Source organism: Microtus oregoni, unplaced genomic scaffold (assembly GCF_018167655.1).
Source record: "Microtus oregoni isolate MIOR12 unplaced genomic scaffold, Mior012 000001F_ref0000356, whole genome shotgun sequence".
In the NCBI taxonomy this organism is placed as follows: Eukaryota; Metazoa; Chordata; class Mammalia; order Rodentia; family Cricetidae; genus Microtus; species Microtus oregoni.
The window spans coordinates 92983145-92999648 of record NW_024543060.1 but is presented as its reverse complement, the minus strand read 5'-3'; the positions used below and the strand labels follow the sequence as shown (position 1 = coordinate 92999648).

Genomic DNA, 16504 nt, shown 5'->3' with positions numbered 1-16504 from the left:
TTTATCTTGGCAAGTTGGAGGCTCAAATCTGGAGCTAAGCTAGGAGGTGACTTGAGCCTGCCCTCAGCCCTGAAAAGCACTGTTCTTCAAGGACAGCATGGAGGAGATGAGGTCAGAGTGACTGCACTCTGGGGAAGATCCCCTCTGCTCACATTATGCAGGAAGAGTAGTGGAGAGTGAACAGAGCTCGCCTTCTCGGGGGTCTACAGGGAGTTCACATCTTCTGGTCCTTTACGTGGCTGGTTCTTGTGTAGCCTATGAATCTACATTACTTTCCTAAGAAGAAAAATATTATTTATTTTAAAGTGGATTCTTCAGTTGCTTTTTCATATAGCTTTATTTTGGTTGGTACTTAAAGCATTAACCATTCCATTGGCTCACTCAACTGAAGTAAATGTCCTTGGTCTGACAAAAACAAGACATGGACTCCAAGGAATGGGCCTTCCCACCCAGCCTCTCTGTGCTGTATCTGAGCTGTGAGTGTCCCAGAAAAAGGCACCCTGTGCTCTGCTCTCTGCGTCCTGCAAGTGGTATTTAATTCTAGGAAACTTCTGTCCCTGCATCCTGCATTCTGCATGTGGCTAATTCAGAAGTATCTCCATCCTGGCACCCAACTCTGTTGACTTATTGTCCGTTTCCACCTACAAAACTAAAGTTTCACGAAGGCAAAGCTGCTTAGTATTTGCCAGTGTGTTCTCCAATGCTGGGACAATGTCTAGCAGATGTTTATAAACAGCACATGAAGACACTCTTTATAAACAGGTTGTCAAAGATCCTATTTTCAGTACTGTTTATATATCTGAAGACCAGTGCTGGCTCAGTTCACGACACATACTTCATAAATGCTGCATAACTGCCCCATGGCTCACACAGGTAAACCTATTCTAGGACCACTGACCCTTTGTGGGGAGAGCCTGCGTCTCGAAGAATGAGTTTCCTGGAACACAGAACGAGGCTTTACCACTTCACCGTTTCCAGAGCTCTCCAATGCCACAGTCACTTAGCTGAAAGACTACCAGACGCTGTCTCAAGTACTGATTCTCACCATGGGGCCCCCCACACACTGTGGAGCAGCCACTGAGGTAGAAGCCACCTTGTCAGGATCCAAACAGTGCAGTGTAACAATGGCAAACGAACAGTCTCAGAGGCACTTTTACAACCAATTGGAAATCTTAAAAATACCAACACAAACAGTGTAAGAAAAATAACCACAGAAGGTACCATATAAGCAGAGACATAACATTTTAAATACTTCCAAATATTTGGTTTGAAAGCATACATGGAGCATGTGGGCTTCCCACATCTTTTCCTGCCAAGTCTCAGCAAGGCTGAGTATACTGCAGTCATCTCAAACAGCTGTTAGCACTCATCTTCAAATATTTGCGCTGTACAACTCAGATGCCTGTGTGCCCCCACTATAGCTACGCTGAGATAATCCTTCTCCAGTAGGCTGCTGGCAAAAACACGGGTGAGAATTACTTCAGACATGGCTAATGCTAGCCTCAAAGGCGGGAGCTGAACTGTACTGGTTTTTAAAGTTCAAGAAGAAGAGAACGTGAGATGCTGAGTTCCTGATGAACAATAGTGTGCTCCTCACTTAGAACTGTGGGCTTCTCAGACTACATTTCAAGTTCAGCACACCGTTCTTGCAGGAACTCAAATACAAACTATCCAATCCACCTCACTTGGGGTTACTGGAAGGCTCAGGCCACAGAGGAAGATCTTAGTCTAGAAATAAGTAGAGTGGCTTAAATCATTTCCCCCTTTTTGGCATAATTGGCCTGTTTCCTAAGGCCGTATGTAAACTAAATATCTTGTGAGTCTAGGCCCCTGAAGGCTTCACAGCACTGCAACATAACACCTTGTGGACTGCAGGGACAGGTGAACTACAACGTAACACCTTGTGGACTGCAGTGACAGGTGAACTACAACGTAACACCTTGTGGACTGTAGTGACAGGTGAACTACAACGTAACACCTTGTGGACCGCAGTGACAGGTGAACTACAACGTAACACCTTGTGGACTGCAGTGACAGGTGAACTACAATGTAACACCTTGTGGACCGCAGTGACAGGTGCACTACAACGTAACACCTTGTGGACCGCAGTGACAGGTGCACTACAACGTAACACCTTGTGGACCGCAGTGACAGGTGAACTACAACATAACACCTTGTGGACCGCAGTGACAGGTGAACTACAACGTAACACCTTGTGGACCGCAGTGACAGGTGAACTACAACGTAACACCTTGTGGACCGTAGTGACAGGTGAACTACAACGTAACACCTTGTGGACCGCAGTGACAGGTGCACTACAACGTAACACCTTGTGGACCGCAGTGACAGGTGCACTACAACGTAACACCTTGTGGACCGCAGTGACAGGTGCACTACAACGTAACACCTTGTGGACCGTAGTGGCAGGTGAACTACAATGTAACACCTTGTGGACCGCAGTGACAGGTGCACTACAACGTAACACCTTGTGGACTGTAGTGACAGGTGAACTACAATGTAACACCTTGTGGACCGCAGTGACAGGTGCACTACAACGTAACACCTTGTGGACCGTAGTGACAGGTGAACTACAACGTAACACCTTGTGGACCGCAGTGACAGGTGAACTACAACGTAACACCTTGTGGACTGTAGTGACAGGTGAACTACAACGTAACACCTTGTGGACTGCAGTGACAGGTGCACTCAATGGTTTTACTCTTCCCAACAGACATCAGCTGTGGTTGGCGAAGCTCAGTTGACAGGGTTTACCTTAACTTCCAAGATGGAAGTCAATACAAACACCTATCATTAGCCTGCTGCTTCTCCCCAGGCTGTCACTCAAAAAAGATAAGATTATAGAACTCGGAAGACTCTATTCTTTCTTTACCCCATTATTTTTATTTTATTTATGCATATAGGTGTTTTGCTTGCATGTGTATCTGTACCACATGTGGGCCTATTACCCACGAAGGCCAGAAGAGAGCATCAGATTCCCTGGAACTAGAGTTGAGATGGTTGTGAGTCACCAAATGGGTGCTGGGAACAGAATCCAGGTCCTCTGGAAAAGCAGCCAGTACTCTTAACTGCTGAGCTATCTCTCCAGCCCTTGAAAGATTACAACTTAAGAAATACCCTGCAGTTTGGAGAACCAACTAGTGAAGGAACACTTTTTCATTTCCCAACTTAGCATTCTTTTGTGTGCAGCTACCCATATCCTTGATTCCAGTGGATGTGTGCACTCCTCCCAACCTTACCTCTTTATGCACCTTCCAACTGTCTACTGTCACATTGAAGAGAGCTTTGAGGGCCTCGATGGCACAGTCTGTCTCCTGAGGTGGAAGAGGAGGTCCATTATGGTCTATGGCCGACTCGTACTCATCGGTCCACTTGATGCTAAAGGCACTTTCCAAGATCTGGGTTAGCAGCGGGAGTCCCTGGAGCTCATAGCGCAATTGTGACCTGATGTCAGTGTGCAAAAGTGACAAGAGGAAGAGCAAACGCAAGTCAAAGCACTTTATGTCATTGATAAATTTTCGGTCCTTGCACTTTCTCAGGAGGTTACAGAGCTTTGCAGCGAGATTCAGTTCCAGGCTGAGCTGTTGGGCCATCTGACTGTTGAACACGATGTTACACAGACACTTTAACGATTCCACAATAACCGGGAACTCTGACACCTTCTCCAAAGAATCATCTGACTCGTGCAGCTTGGCTAGTCTCAGCAGTATTTGCATATTTTCCTTAGTTGTTACAGGAACTAAAATCTTTTTGTCTCTGGAGAGAATGCGGAGCACTTCCAGGCAGGACACTTGACAGGTTGTTGGGATGTCCTTTACAAGGACTTTAAATATGCCTTCACAGAGTTTCTGAAAAACAACAAGTACGCAAAAATCACTATCTGGCTGATATTACTTCAAACAGTGTAGGCTCAAGATCTGGCTGTAAAAGGACTCTATTTTTTATATAAATCTCAAAAACATCAGAACCAGAAGGCAACTTCTGTGTAGTACACATCTTTCACTTCTAGAGATACGGAAATCGAGGGCCGGGGAGGGTGAGGAGCTTGCACTGGGCAGTGGATTGCAGCATTGGAGGAGCTGAAGGATGCAATCACTGCCTTCTCAGTCCATTGTTTTTCTTACTTAAAAATCACATCTTTTTTTGTCTTAAATCACTAAAGTATCTTCCATAACTTTAATCTTAGCAGGGCTTTAAAAAGCATAGTATTGGGGCAAAGGGGAAAAGAGGGCAAAACGCAGCTGTTCCTCCCAAGAGGTAAGGCTATAAGTGGAGAACTGGTCCATAGTTCTGTGTGGGTGCCCGGGGAGGCAAGAAGAGGATGTTGGCTCCCTTGGAGCTGGAGTTACAGGCAGTTGTGAGCCACCAGGTGTGGGTACTGGGACCAAACTTTGGTCCTCTGGAAGGGTAGCAAGTGTTCTTAACAGCTGAGTTCTCTCTCCAGCCCTTAATCTTATGTTTCAAAAGTATTTGTATTGCCAAATTTAATAACATGGCCTCAAAATTCTTTGTGAGCTATCTTCTTAAACTGCAGGTCTGCATCTCTCAAACTTAATCTCAAATACAGACCAAGTAAGTGTTAACATTCTATTAAGACATATCTGTATTCCAATATTCTTTAGAAACAACAGACACAGTAAGATTTTTTTAAAATTTTATTTTATGTGTATTAGTGTTTTGCCAAGGGTTTCCATCTCCTGTAACCGGAGTTACAGAGAGTTGTGAGCTGCCACGTGGGTGCCGAGGACTGAATCCAGATCCTCAGGAAGAGCCGTCAGTGCTCTTAACCTAACTCTCCAGCACCAGTAAGATTTTTTTTTTTTTTTGAGCCAGGGTTTCTCTGGAGTTTTTGATGCCTGTCCTGGAACTAGCTCTTGTAGACCAGGCTGGCCTCGAACTCACGGAGATCCACATGCCTCTGCCTCCCGAGTGCTGGGATTAAAGGCATGCGCCACCACTGCCCGGTGACCAGTAGGATTTTTAAAATGAAGTTTCTATTAGCCTATCATTAGACTTTAGCTCTTCAAAAAGAAGCTACATGGGGTCAAACATGATTTTGCCAAGACTCCCAGGTCATGTGCAACGTCCAGATACAGGCTATTGATTAACTAACAGAAATACTATTCTAATAAAACGTTTTCTAAAGGTAATAAGGAGCTCTACTAGACAAGTTAAAAAAAAAAGACACTATATAACCATGTCAACTCTACCTTGCCTCATCTGGTACCATGGCTTTCTTTTAATGTCTTTATGTCACTGTTAAGGCAGTGTTTTAAGTGGGTGTCGTCCAGGGCTACAGTGTGGCAGTTATTAGAATTACATGGGACAGGGAACTGCTTCCGTTTCAGATCTGCCAAACTTAACACACATACACACACACACACACATTGTGCATACCATTTCTCATGTGGTATGATCCTGGGGTAAAATCAAATAATCTTTATCACCACACAGTTTTTTCAAGAAAGAAATTATATGTCTTTTCTGTACATGAAACCAATACAGTCTCCAGTCTGGAATACAGGACTGGAAGAGATGGCTCAACATTGGCTGCTCGAGAGGCCCTGGCTTTGATTCCCAGAAACTACATGGAGGCTCACACCTACCTATCGGTAACACATTTCCAGGGATACAACGCCTCTTCTGGCCTCCGTGGGCATTGCATGTACATGGTGCAAGCATTTACCAACAAAACACCCACACACATAATGAAAAAGAATAAGAAAATAACTATGGAATTAAGTAAGTATAAAATGTAACATGTGAATGTGATATAGTACACAGATATCTTTACCTTCTAAACTCAAAACAAGAACAATTACAAAAGTCTTCAGAAACAAGAAAGAAGACAGCCATGCAGGTGACTTGAATAGCCAAGGCTACAAACAGACCTAAGAAGAAAGTCTACGAAGTCAGAGAGGCCTACAGAGTTTATACTTTACACCTAGAGGTCACCACACATCTCCTGGAACGAAAGACAAGAGCTCTGGTTTCCAGCAGCTGCCATCTAGTTTCTCCCGAGCACGTCATCTCACGACGACACTTCACACAGTGACTGTAGGCAACTTTTTACCATCGTGTAACATCAGTTCTTAGATGTCAACTTACTTTCTGAAAATACAAGTACTTAAGAACATGTAGAACTGGAGAGGTGGTTTGGTGGTGTAAGTGCTTCTCATGTAAACATGAGGATCAGAGCCTGGAGCCCTAGACTTCAATGTGTGTTGGGTGGGCATGGCAGTCTGCCTAGAATTCCAGAGGGCAGGGGGCAGAAACAGCATCGCTGGACCAATCTGCTTATTTCAACTAGTGTACAGGTGAGCTCTGGATTCAAACAAGATCCCTGTCTCAATAAGTAAGATGAAGGGTGACCAAGAAGACACGTGATATCAATCTTGGGTACACACACAGCCGACCTGCACATAAATATGCATCCATATCCAACACATACACACATGCATACACACTACAAACACATAAAAGAAAACGTATAAAAGAAGCAAGGGGTATTTAATAGATAGACTTACTATTTTACTGGACACAATAATTTCTACTCAAAGGATTTTAGAAGAAAACAATTGTGTACCACATTTGGATCAGTCAGTAAAATTGGGTGTTTATGTTTAAACCAAGCAAGGGGCTGAAGAGGCAGCCTTCTCTATGGCTCTATCTAACTGCATGGACGACTTTCCCAGTATGTATCGAGTTTGTAGTGGTGCTGTAGACTGAACCAAGGGCTTTGTGGGTGGCAGATAAGTGCTCTATCACTGAGCTACAGACCAATATTCAAATTGATTTTACTCTTAAAACTGTATGCCTACAAAGACAAAGTGTAAGTCCCAGTAAGAAAAACTTAAGCATAAGTGCCCAATAGTTCTCCAGTGCCTACAGCCAGGGAATGGGTATTGTTGTTTAATCACCATCTTTTCTTAAAGAAAACTGGAAACCAACCATGTGAGAGGCACATTACATGTTGAAGGTTCACTCTGGGCTCGAAACCTGTTCATCTTACCAAGGCCACTACAACCAGATCAGGATGGTGTAATCAGGAACAGGAGAGGGCATTTTACTTGTCTGGATTCAAATCCTGCCTCTTGTATTTCTCCTGGTATGAACTTGGTTCAGTCACTTTTCTTCTCTGGACATTGCACTTATCTTTAATCTCACACACACAGCACTTAGATCAACACCTGGCATGTGATAAAGATTTAGCACAGGTCTCATGAGACAAAACATCCTACAGTCTCCACTTTGGCACATAAGATCCTCTGATCTGTCTTTAAACTTTTTAAAACATGTATTTGTGTGCATGCACACTGGCAGAGGTCGTAGGACAACTCTGGAAGTTGGTTCTTTCCTTCCAACATGTGAACATGTGAGTTCTGGGGAACAAACACCTTTATGTACACAGCATTCCTGCTGGCCTACCCTGTCTTTCGAGTTTTCTCTGAACTGTTGGAACAAGGTGCCCTCCGAGTCTGCACTTCTTCGCCAATTATCTCACATGCAGCTCTCTGGTGTTCTGACCCTCTCCCCTCTGTGAGCACCAATCCCTCTCTGGTGTTCTGACCTCTCCCTCTGTGAGCACCATCCCTCTCTGGTGTTCTGACCTCTCCCTCTGTGAGCACCATCCCTCTCTGGTGTTCTGACCTCTCCCTCTGTGAGCACCATCCCTCTCTGGTGTTCTGACCTCTCCCTCTGTGAGCACATCCCTCTCTGGTGTTCTGACCTCTCCCCTCTGTGAGCACATCCCTCTCTGGTGTTCTGACCTCTCCCCTCTGTGAGCACATCCCTCTCTGGTGTTCTGACCTCTCCCCTCTGTGAGCACATCCCTCTCTGGTGTTCTGACCTCTCCCTCTGTGAGCACCATCCCGCTCTGGTGTTCTGACCCCTCCCCTCTGTGAGCACCATCCCTCTCTGGTGTTCTGACCTCTCCCTCTGTGAGCACCATCCCTCTCTGGTGTTCTGACCTCTCCCCTCTGTGAGCACCAATCCCTCTCTGCCCGCAGTTTAGTCATTTTCTAAGTGAAGTTTAAATTTTACTTTAAGTTTTCCCTAACCATTTTAACCTCCAACATTCTTCCTTGCCAAGGAATATCCTAGCCACAATGTGTGGTTATTATCCTGTATTCAGTACATCTGTCCTGGTTTTTCCTATGGTTTGCCTCAACAACACAAGCTGTCTGGCAGCACAAGGACTTGTTTTTATAAAATAAAATGTACTGCAATGCTGTTTGAATCAGGAAGATCTTCCTTACTATCTGACTCTGCCATTAAGAAGTTCCTTTGGGGTTCTAGTTGTATAATTAGACATGGTGTTCAACTTACAACAGTTATGTTCTGAGCTTCAGTTTCCCACCTGCGTAATGGGAATAATAGCAAAGCATCTGATAAGCAATGTCATGAAACAGACATAAAAACAGTCCTTCAAGGTGACTTTCATTACTGTATTTTTCTGTAACTGTTAACAGAGCAAGTGGAGCACAGGAAACAGCCACAAGACTCATGGGAGTTCCCAGGCTGCAAACATTAGCGTCTGCTGCTGTGAGCAAAGGCTTCCCCACAGGAGACTTCTCCAGGAGGCTTAGATTACTTAGATGCCTATGTTGTTTAAAATAGAAACGTTTTTAAAAACAACAAGAAGTTGAGCAGGGGTATGGACCAGGAGGAATTAGGTAAAGAAACGAGTGTGATCAAACACATTGCATGAACATATAAACTTCAAAACCATAAGAATAAAAATAATACAACCATACTATGTTCTATATACCAAAGAGCTTTACCCTGGGTCAAGTTATTTGAATTTTAATAATATATTATTTTAACAAACAATTATAATTATGCATACCTAATTTTGTTTCCTGACATTAAAAAACATTTTCCCAATTGCTACAGGGTTCTTATATAAACACAATTCTTAAAAAGATTTATTTTTACTTCATGTGTATGAGTATCTTGCCTACATGTAGTATGTGCATCAGGTACATGCTTGGTAGCCTCAGGGGCCAGAAAAGAGCCCTAGATGCTCTGGAAACGGAGTTACAAACAGGGATGAACTATCCATGTGGGCACTAGGAACTGAACTTGGGTCCTCTAAAAAAGCAGTATGCACTCTTGACTGCTAAGCCATTTCTCCAGGACTTCACAAACACAGCTTTAAATGGATATGCAGGCTGCAATTCATGCTGTCACTGCAGCTTTAGCATGAAATGCAGCCTGTCCAGAAAAACCAATGCATACCCAGCTTGGCAATGGCAGGTTTTTTTATGCATCTGCAGAACTAAAGTCAACTTTGGCTTCAGCTGTGAAACAAGCAAGATAAACTACGAAGAGAACATGAACATGCAAATGATCTATTATTATCTGTGTACTCCTAGAAAGTGACCTCTAAAACTTTTAAAAGCAAATTTCGTTTTAACTATAAAGAAAACACTTTTTTTTTAGTTTTTTTTTATTTTATTTTATCTTATCTTATTTTGTTTTTTTTTAAAATTTATTTATTTATTAAAGATTTCTGTCTCTTCCCAGCCACTGCCTCCCATTTCCCTCCCCCTCCCCTAATTAAGTCCCCCCCCCCTCAGCCCGAAAAGCAATCAGGGTTCCCTGTCCTGTGGGAAGTCCAAGGAACCCCCCACCTCCATCCAGGTCTAGTAAGTTGAGCATCCAAACTGCCTAGGCTCTTTTTTTTAGTTTTTTGAGACAGGGTTTCTCTGTGGCTTTGGAGCCTGTCCTGTCACTAGCTCTTGTAGAGCAAGCTGGCCTAGAACTCACAGAGATCGCCTGCCTCTGCCTCCCGAGTGCTGGGATTAAAGGCGTGCGCCACCACTGCCCGGCTTTGTACATATAGATTTCATACTCTACTGCAAACTCTAGTAGTCATTTTTCTATTTAACACCAAAAGACAGGGGGCTAGTTCTACCATGCCTAGTTTGAACATTCCCGTGTTCCTCTCCTTAGCCACAATCAAGATTTCCCAGTGTCTACTTTATAAATCCCAGGTGGTGAGGAGAGACAACAGCAAAGGTCTAAAGGATTCAGAGTCAAGTGGATAGTTATGGAGAAAATATAAGCTATGTTAACACGGCGAGCACAGAAGTTTCTTGTATTACTGACAGTTTGGGTTAGAAAAATTCTTTGTTTAGAAGGCTGCTTTGCGTTTTAGGACATTTACAGGAACTTTCAATTTCTACAGGATGTTAGTAACGCACCAGCAGGGCACCAACTCCTCACAAGAAAAAGTCTATGGAAATTGTCAACAGTCTCCCAAGGAGCACAATCAGTTCCCTCATTGAGAAACACCGATCAACCACCTAGCACACGTGAGTAAGATTTTCAAGGTACTGTGTGTGTGTGTTTGGTGAGGGGGTGGACAAAGGCAAAATTCTGAGGCTGAGCAGATCACAGGCTGGTGAAGAAAGCAGAAAATAAACAGTTAAAATATTACGAATCATTGTAACAGAGGGGGCTAGAGGCTCTACACAGCTGGAGAAAGCAGAAAATAAACAGTTAAAACATTATGAATCATTGTAACGGAGGGGCTAGAGGCTCTAGGTGGCTGGAGAAAGGGCAGCCTGGTTCTGGACTGAGAAACTGTGAACACATGGCGTAGATGGCGCCGAGGGCAGCAGCGCTGTGGAGCCAGGCGTCTGCGGTGCTGGAAGCCGGGGCAGTGAGACTGGTGGCAGGCTGCCGTGAGATGGAACTCAAGGAAAGCAGGAACCAGCCATGAGGAGTCTTACAGACTTAGCTCAACTGCTATGAAAAGTCACTAAAGAGTTTAAGTAAAGAAGAACTAAACCCAGCTAAAATTTAAAAACCAAACCAGGCTGGTTGTCTACTGAGAAGAGACTAGAGAAGAGTAAGCACAGCTTCAGCTGGGGTGGTGGCAGGGGACTGACAGGACCTGCTGTGTGGGAGAATGTAACGTGTGGGTCTGCTTGTTGGGGTTTCTGTCCCACCCGGTCCCCCAGCCATTTAGTCCCAGAGAAAATCACACAGAGATCTCCATAAGATTATAAACTGATTGGCCCATTAGCTCAGGTACGGAGGTATAATTACGAAGGTATTAGCTCCTTTAACGTACAGTAACCCACTATTCTTATCTATAGCCACATGGCTGGGTACCTTTTCTCAGCCAAGCAGATTACAACTTGCTTCTTTGGTGGTCTGGGCTGGACTGCGGGAAGAGCTTCCTTCTTCCCAGAATACTCCTGTTCTCATCGCCCTGCCTCTACTTACTGTCTGGTTGACCCGCCTATACTTCCTACCTGGCCAATCAGCGTTTATTTAAAACATGATTGACAGAATACAGACAATTCTCCCACACCAGGAGAAGATTTCTGGCTTCATCAACACACTTACAAAGGAAGGGATGACAAGGGAAAGGACAGGCTTGGAGAACTCTATATAAGGTCACAATACGTCTGAAATGCTTATAAAAATGTCAAGTAGGAAGTTGAATGTACGTGGTAGAGCTGTAAGCAGCCATCAAAGCTATGCTTTCTGTATGGGTAGGAACATTTCACTTATGACTGGATTAGACCGACCGCATGGAGAAAAACAGAAAGAAAAGGCACAAGAGCCCTGGAAAAGCCAACACCATGGCTGGCCTTTAAGAGGAAATTTAGAAGTGTGGGTGTTCTAGGAGACAGAAGAGAGCGTTTTATGGACGAATGCTCAGCTGTTCCACATGCAGACAGCAGATCGCTAGGACCTTGATAAAGACGTTTCTAAAGTCTGCCTGGAAGCAGGGAAAGGGGGCAGCAGAGCTCTCAAGACACAGAAGAAAAGCGTGGAGGTGTGCAGGGGGAGCGTCTGGTGGAGAGTGAGTGGACTTACTCCAAAGAGCGCTAACCGGGAGGACGGTGACTGGCAGAGAGTGAAGCCAAGAGCCTCCCTGTGTTCAAACGGACAGCCTGGCCGCAGACAAAAGTGCTGAGGGAAAACTTTTCTGTCATAGCCCCACAGTGGTCACATCATATAAAACACAAGCCAGCTCAATAGCTAGAGACAGCTCAGAGCGCCTGTAATGACCTTTCTAAAACTTATATATTCAATTACTAGTGTCACGATATCCTTGGGGTGGGCCCAGTAACTTCTAAGTATCTGTAGGAACCTCTCTGCCTTCTCATTTTATATATTTAGAGTCTTCTCAACTGCTCACCTTGCTAAATTAGTCCTATCTTCAAAACCATCCCAAAGCAGGAAGTAACCTCTTACAGCTTTGGGTCCAGAGAACTTAATCTCTATGGCTGCAGAACTGAACACTATCTGTGGAGACGCATCTCTCGTATCAACCTGGAGGGAGGCAGGCTCTGTAACGTATCTCTGCTCTTCCCTGAGTGTGTCTGATGCACCGAATGTCTGCAAGCACACACACACACACACATACACTGGGAGCTACAGACACTCAACAGGGCGCTAAAGCTCTGGTCTCAGCTCCAGTGCTGTGACTTCGGGTACAATGACAAGCTCCTCTCACTTCCTCATCTGTCAAGAACATTTATTTCGTGGTTTGTAGGGAGAATGAAAGGAGAGGACACGTATATGACACAAGAAATAAAGCCAAAGCGGATGTTCCCAACATTAAACCCCACTCTGTACTAGCCCAGGACAGTCAAAGGAAATGGTGACTGATTCTCACCACTCTTACACAGACCTCAGTCCTTAAACACAGGCCTACAATTCTCACCTTTTCTTTTTAACGTTTTTGCTCTTCTATTGCAGTGGTATTGAAATATGCTCTCTTTACAGTCTGCCACGTTCTCCTCAATGAACATGGACTTCCCCTTGTTATCTTCCCCATCCTGAACACCTTGCTACTTCATCTGGAGTCACTGGAATCAATCAGTACCGCTCGAGGGACAGGATAGGATCCTAATCTTAAAATGGACTCTGTGCATTCACCTGGTGGTCCCATGTCAGAGTCCTCGTGTATCTTCTGGACCACAACGACACTAAAATACTGGGACGTGGGGTGTGCATGTTAAATGTGCGTTACAGATTACAACACAAAAGTCAAAGGAATTTTTAAATTTTTAAACAAGAGAGATGTTCAAGGAATATTTATAGTCAAAGCAAACTCCCTTGGATGATGTCTTTCTAGCCAGTGAAGGTTATGCCAACACTCTCCACCAGACGTCAGTGGATATATATTCCACAGGGATCTAATTTTAGTCCTTAACCGGAACTGAAGGTCAGCCACCTGAACATGATACCTCTCAACTTTGGTCCTCTGTATAAGCGGGTGAGCAAAAGCAAGAAAGGAGGAGGGACAGACATGATGGAAGGGAAGGAAGGAGAGGGAGGAAAGGAGGAGGGAGGAAAGGGGGAAAGGTGGAGGAAGGAGGAAAGAGAGAGGAAAGAGAGGGGGAGAGGTGGAGGAAGGAGGGAAGGGAGAGGGAGGAGAGGTGGAGGAAGGAGGGAAGGGAGAAGGAGGAGAGGGGGAGAGGTAGAGGAAGGAGGGAAGGGAGAAGGAGGAGAGGTGGAGGAAGGAGGGAAGGGAGGGGAGGAGAGGGGGAGAGGTGGAGGAAGGAAGGAAGGAAGGAAGGAAGGGAGAGGGAGGAGAGGGGGAGGAAGGAGGGAAGGGAGAAGGAGGAGAGGTGGAGGAAGGAGGGAAGGGAGAAGGAGGAGAGGGGGAGAGGTGGAGGAAGGAAGGGAGAGGGAGGAGAGGGGGAGAGGTGGAGGAAGGAAGGAAGGAAGGGAGAGGGAGGAGAGGGGGAGGAAGGAGGGAAGGGAGAGGGAGGAGAGGGGGAGGAAGGAGGGAAGGGAGAAGGAGGAGAGGGGGAGAGGTAGAGGAAGGAGGGAAGGGAGAGGGAGGAGAGGTGGAGGAAGGAGGGAAGGGAGAAGGAGGAGAGGGGGAGAGGTGGAGGAAGGAGGGAAGGGAGAAGGAGGAGAGGTGGAGGAAGGAGGGAAGGGAGAAGGAGGAGAGGGGGAGAGGTGGAGGAAGGAGGGAAGGGAGAAGGAGGAGAGGTGGAGGAAGGAGGGAAGGGAGAAGGAGGAGAGGGGGAGAGGTAGAGGAAGGAGGGAAGGGAGGAGGAGAGGGGGAGAGGTAGAGGAAGGAGGGAAGGGAGAAGGAGGAGAGGTGGAGGAAGGAGGGAAGGGAGGGGAGGAGAGGGGGAGAGGTGGAGGAAGGAAGGAAGGAAGGAAGGGAGAGGGAGGAGAGGGGGAGGAAGGAGGGAAGGGAGAAGGAGGAGAGGGGGAGAGGTAGAGGAAGGAGGGAAGGGAGAAGGAGGAGAGGTGGAGGAAGGAGGGAAGGGAGGGGAGGAGAGGGGGAGAGGTGGAGGAAGGAAGGGAGAGGGAGGAGAGGGGGAGAGGTGGAGGAAGGAAGGAAGGAAGGGAGAGGGAGGAGAGGGGGAGGAAGGAGGGAAGGGAGAAGGAGGAGAGGGGGAGAGGTAGAGGAAGGAGGGAAGGGAGAAGGAGGAGAGGTGGAGGAAGGAGGGAAGGGAGGGGAGGAGAGGGGGAGAGGTGGAGGAAGGAAGGGAGAGGGAGGAGAGGGGGAGAGGTGGAGGAAGGAAGGAAGGGAGAGGGAGGAGAGGGGGAGGAAGGAGGGAAGGGAGAGGGAGGAGAGGGGGAGGGAGGGAGAGGGAAGAAGGAAAGGAGAGAAGGTAGAGGGAGAGAAGGGAGAGAGGAAAGGGGATGAGGGGGAGGGAGGAGGGGGGAAAGGTGGAGGGAGGGATAGGGAGGGAGGATGGGGTGAGGGGGAGGGAGGGATAGGGAGGGAGGAGAGGTAGAAGAAGGGAGGGGGAGGGAGAAAAGGGGGTGAGGGGAAGGGAGAGGGAAGGAGGGGAAAGGGAGGGAGGGAAGGAGGGGAGAGGGAGGGAGGGAAGGAGGGGAGAGGGAGGGAGAGAGGGAGGTAAGATGAAGGGAAGTTACTTATTAGTAGTGGGCGATAAGTAATTGGTTGTCCATTCTCTAAAAGAACTATTCAAAAATTGTATTTAAAATACTAAACATCTAATGAATTGCTGCTAGAATCACAAAACATGCTTTTAATAAAGTCATAGAGAAGGATTCTGGGGGTCAAACTTGAGGTTTTTCTATATAAAAAAAAAAAGCTAAACAGATTTCCTAAATGAATACTTACCCATCTGAGTCCATGTTTACTTACACCAATGTTATATCTATACATTTGGGATTTTTTTCTAAATCATATTATGGAAGACAAGGGAACTCTCACTTTATTACAGATAGAGTCTCTGTGACTGAAGTCGAGCTATGCCTCCTCTTCCTGGATGTGCTCATCTTTCAGCACCACCTAGGTTCTCTGAGGAACACTCACTAAGCTGGTTTGGCTCAAGTTTCTTAGCTAATTAGCCATCCTGAGAACGGTGCGCTGTGCCATCAAATGATTCCTAACAGATGGGAAAGACAGCTTAGGTGTAAACAAAAACTTAAAACCACTCAGCTGTCCCTCCTTTCTAGACTGAGGGTAGAAAAGCACGTGTAAAAACGCTTTCTCTTCAAACATAAATCCAGTCCACTACATTTCTCTTACTATTTAGGTGTCTTTATTTTCCAAAAAGTCCTTTTCTCCAATCCAGATGCCAAATCTTAGTCTTTAAGAAAATATAGGTTGTTAACACTGGCAGTTACAGAAATATCTTCAGGGCCGGGCGGTGGTGGTGCACGCCTTTAATCCCAGCACTTGGGAGGCAGAGTCAGGCTGATCTCTGGGAGTTCAAGGCCAGCCTGGTCTACATGAGCTAGTTCCAGGACAGGAACCAAAGCTACAGAGAAACCCTGTCTCGAAAAACCAAAAAAAAAAAAAAAAAAAAAAGAAAAAAAAGAAAATATCTTCATTTCCTGCATGCCAGAATTCCTCAAAAGAGAAAAATTTTAAGAGAATTATTAAGTGAAAAAACATCTATTTTGGGTTAATAGCAATAATACAAGACTCAGATAATTTATATTTGGGAGATTTAACACATGGAAAATGAGTGAGTATTAAGCATCTTTCAATATACAACAGCTTAAATTATGTGTTAAAATACTGAATAAATAATCCAAGGACTGTAGTCACAGAAAGCTCCTTGGTAGGCGTGTTATTAGGGTAGGAGAACAAGGTTGCTACCTAGCTGGAAAGAGGTAACAGAGGAACAGTGAAACATGAGCAGAACCCGAGAGAAACATGGAGAAACTAAGAGAATTAACCAGCGCAGACCTTGGTCAAAGCTTCCTGGATGCAGAGTGGCTGCTGGGAAACTGGCATCAGATGAAATATTCAGAACTGATGCCTCTGGCTCAGAATACCCCAGGGGGGTACCTGTATGGGACAGCATCCAGGGCCGCGTACTACAGTGGAGCTCTCTGAGGATGAGCTACACAGCGATGATCGTTAAAGGCAAGAAGAGAAACTGAAGACTTATTCTGGCCGCAGCTTTCCCACACAAGTTGTAACCTTAGGTAAAAAACTATCTCAATTTTTTTATCCATAATAGGAATAATTAGAATTACTGGCAAAGTCTAGGCCCTATGAGTTCTATCA

The 16504-nt window shown here is 45.5% G+C and overlaps 1 protein-coding gene across 3 annotated transcripts in view; it reads right to left on the bottom strand.

Annotated features, from left to right (window-relative positions):
* Positions 1 to 16504, bottom strand: part of Ric8b (RIC8 guanine nucleotide exchange factor B) — a 99259-nt gene that overhangs the window by 63532 nt on the left and 19223 nt on the right. For all 3 annotated transcript variants that reach the window (XM_041667960.1, XM_041667965.1, XM_041667963.1), the window contains exon 3: positions 3258 to 3866. In XM_041667960.1, the coding sequence (XP_041523894.1) occupies positions 3258 to 3866 (609 nt within the window). The remainder of the gene's footprint in view (positions 1 to 3257; positions 3867 to 16504) is intronic.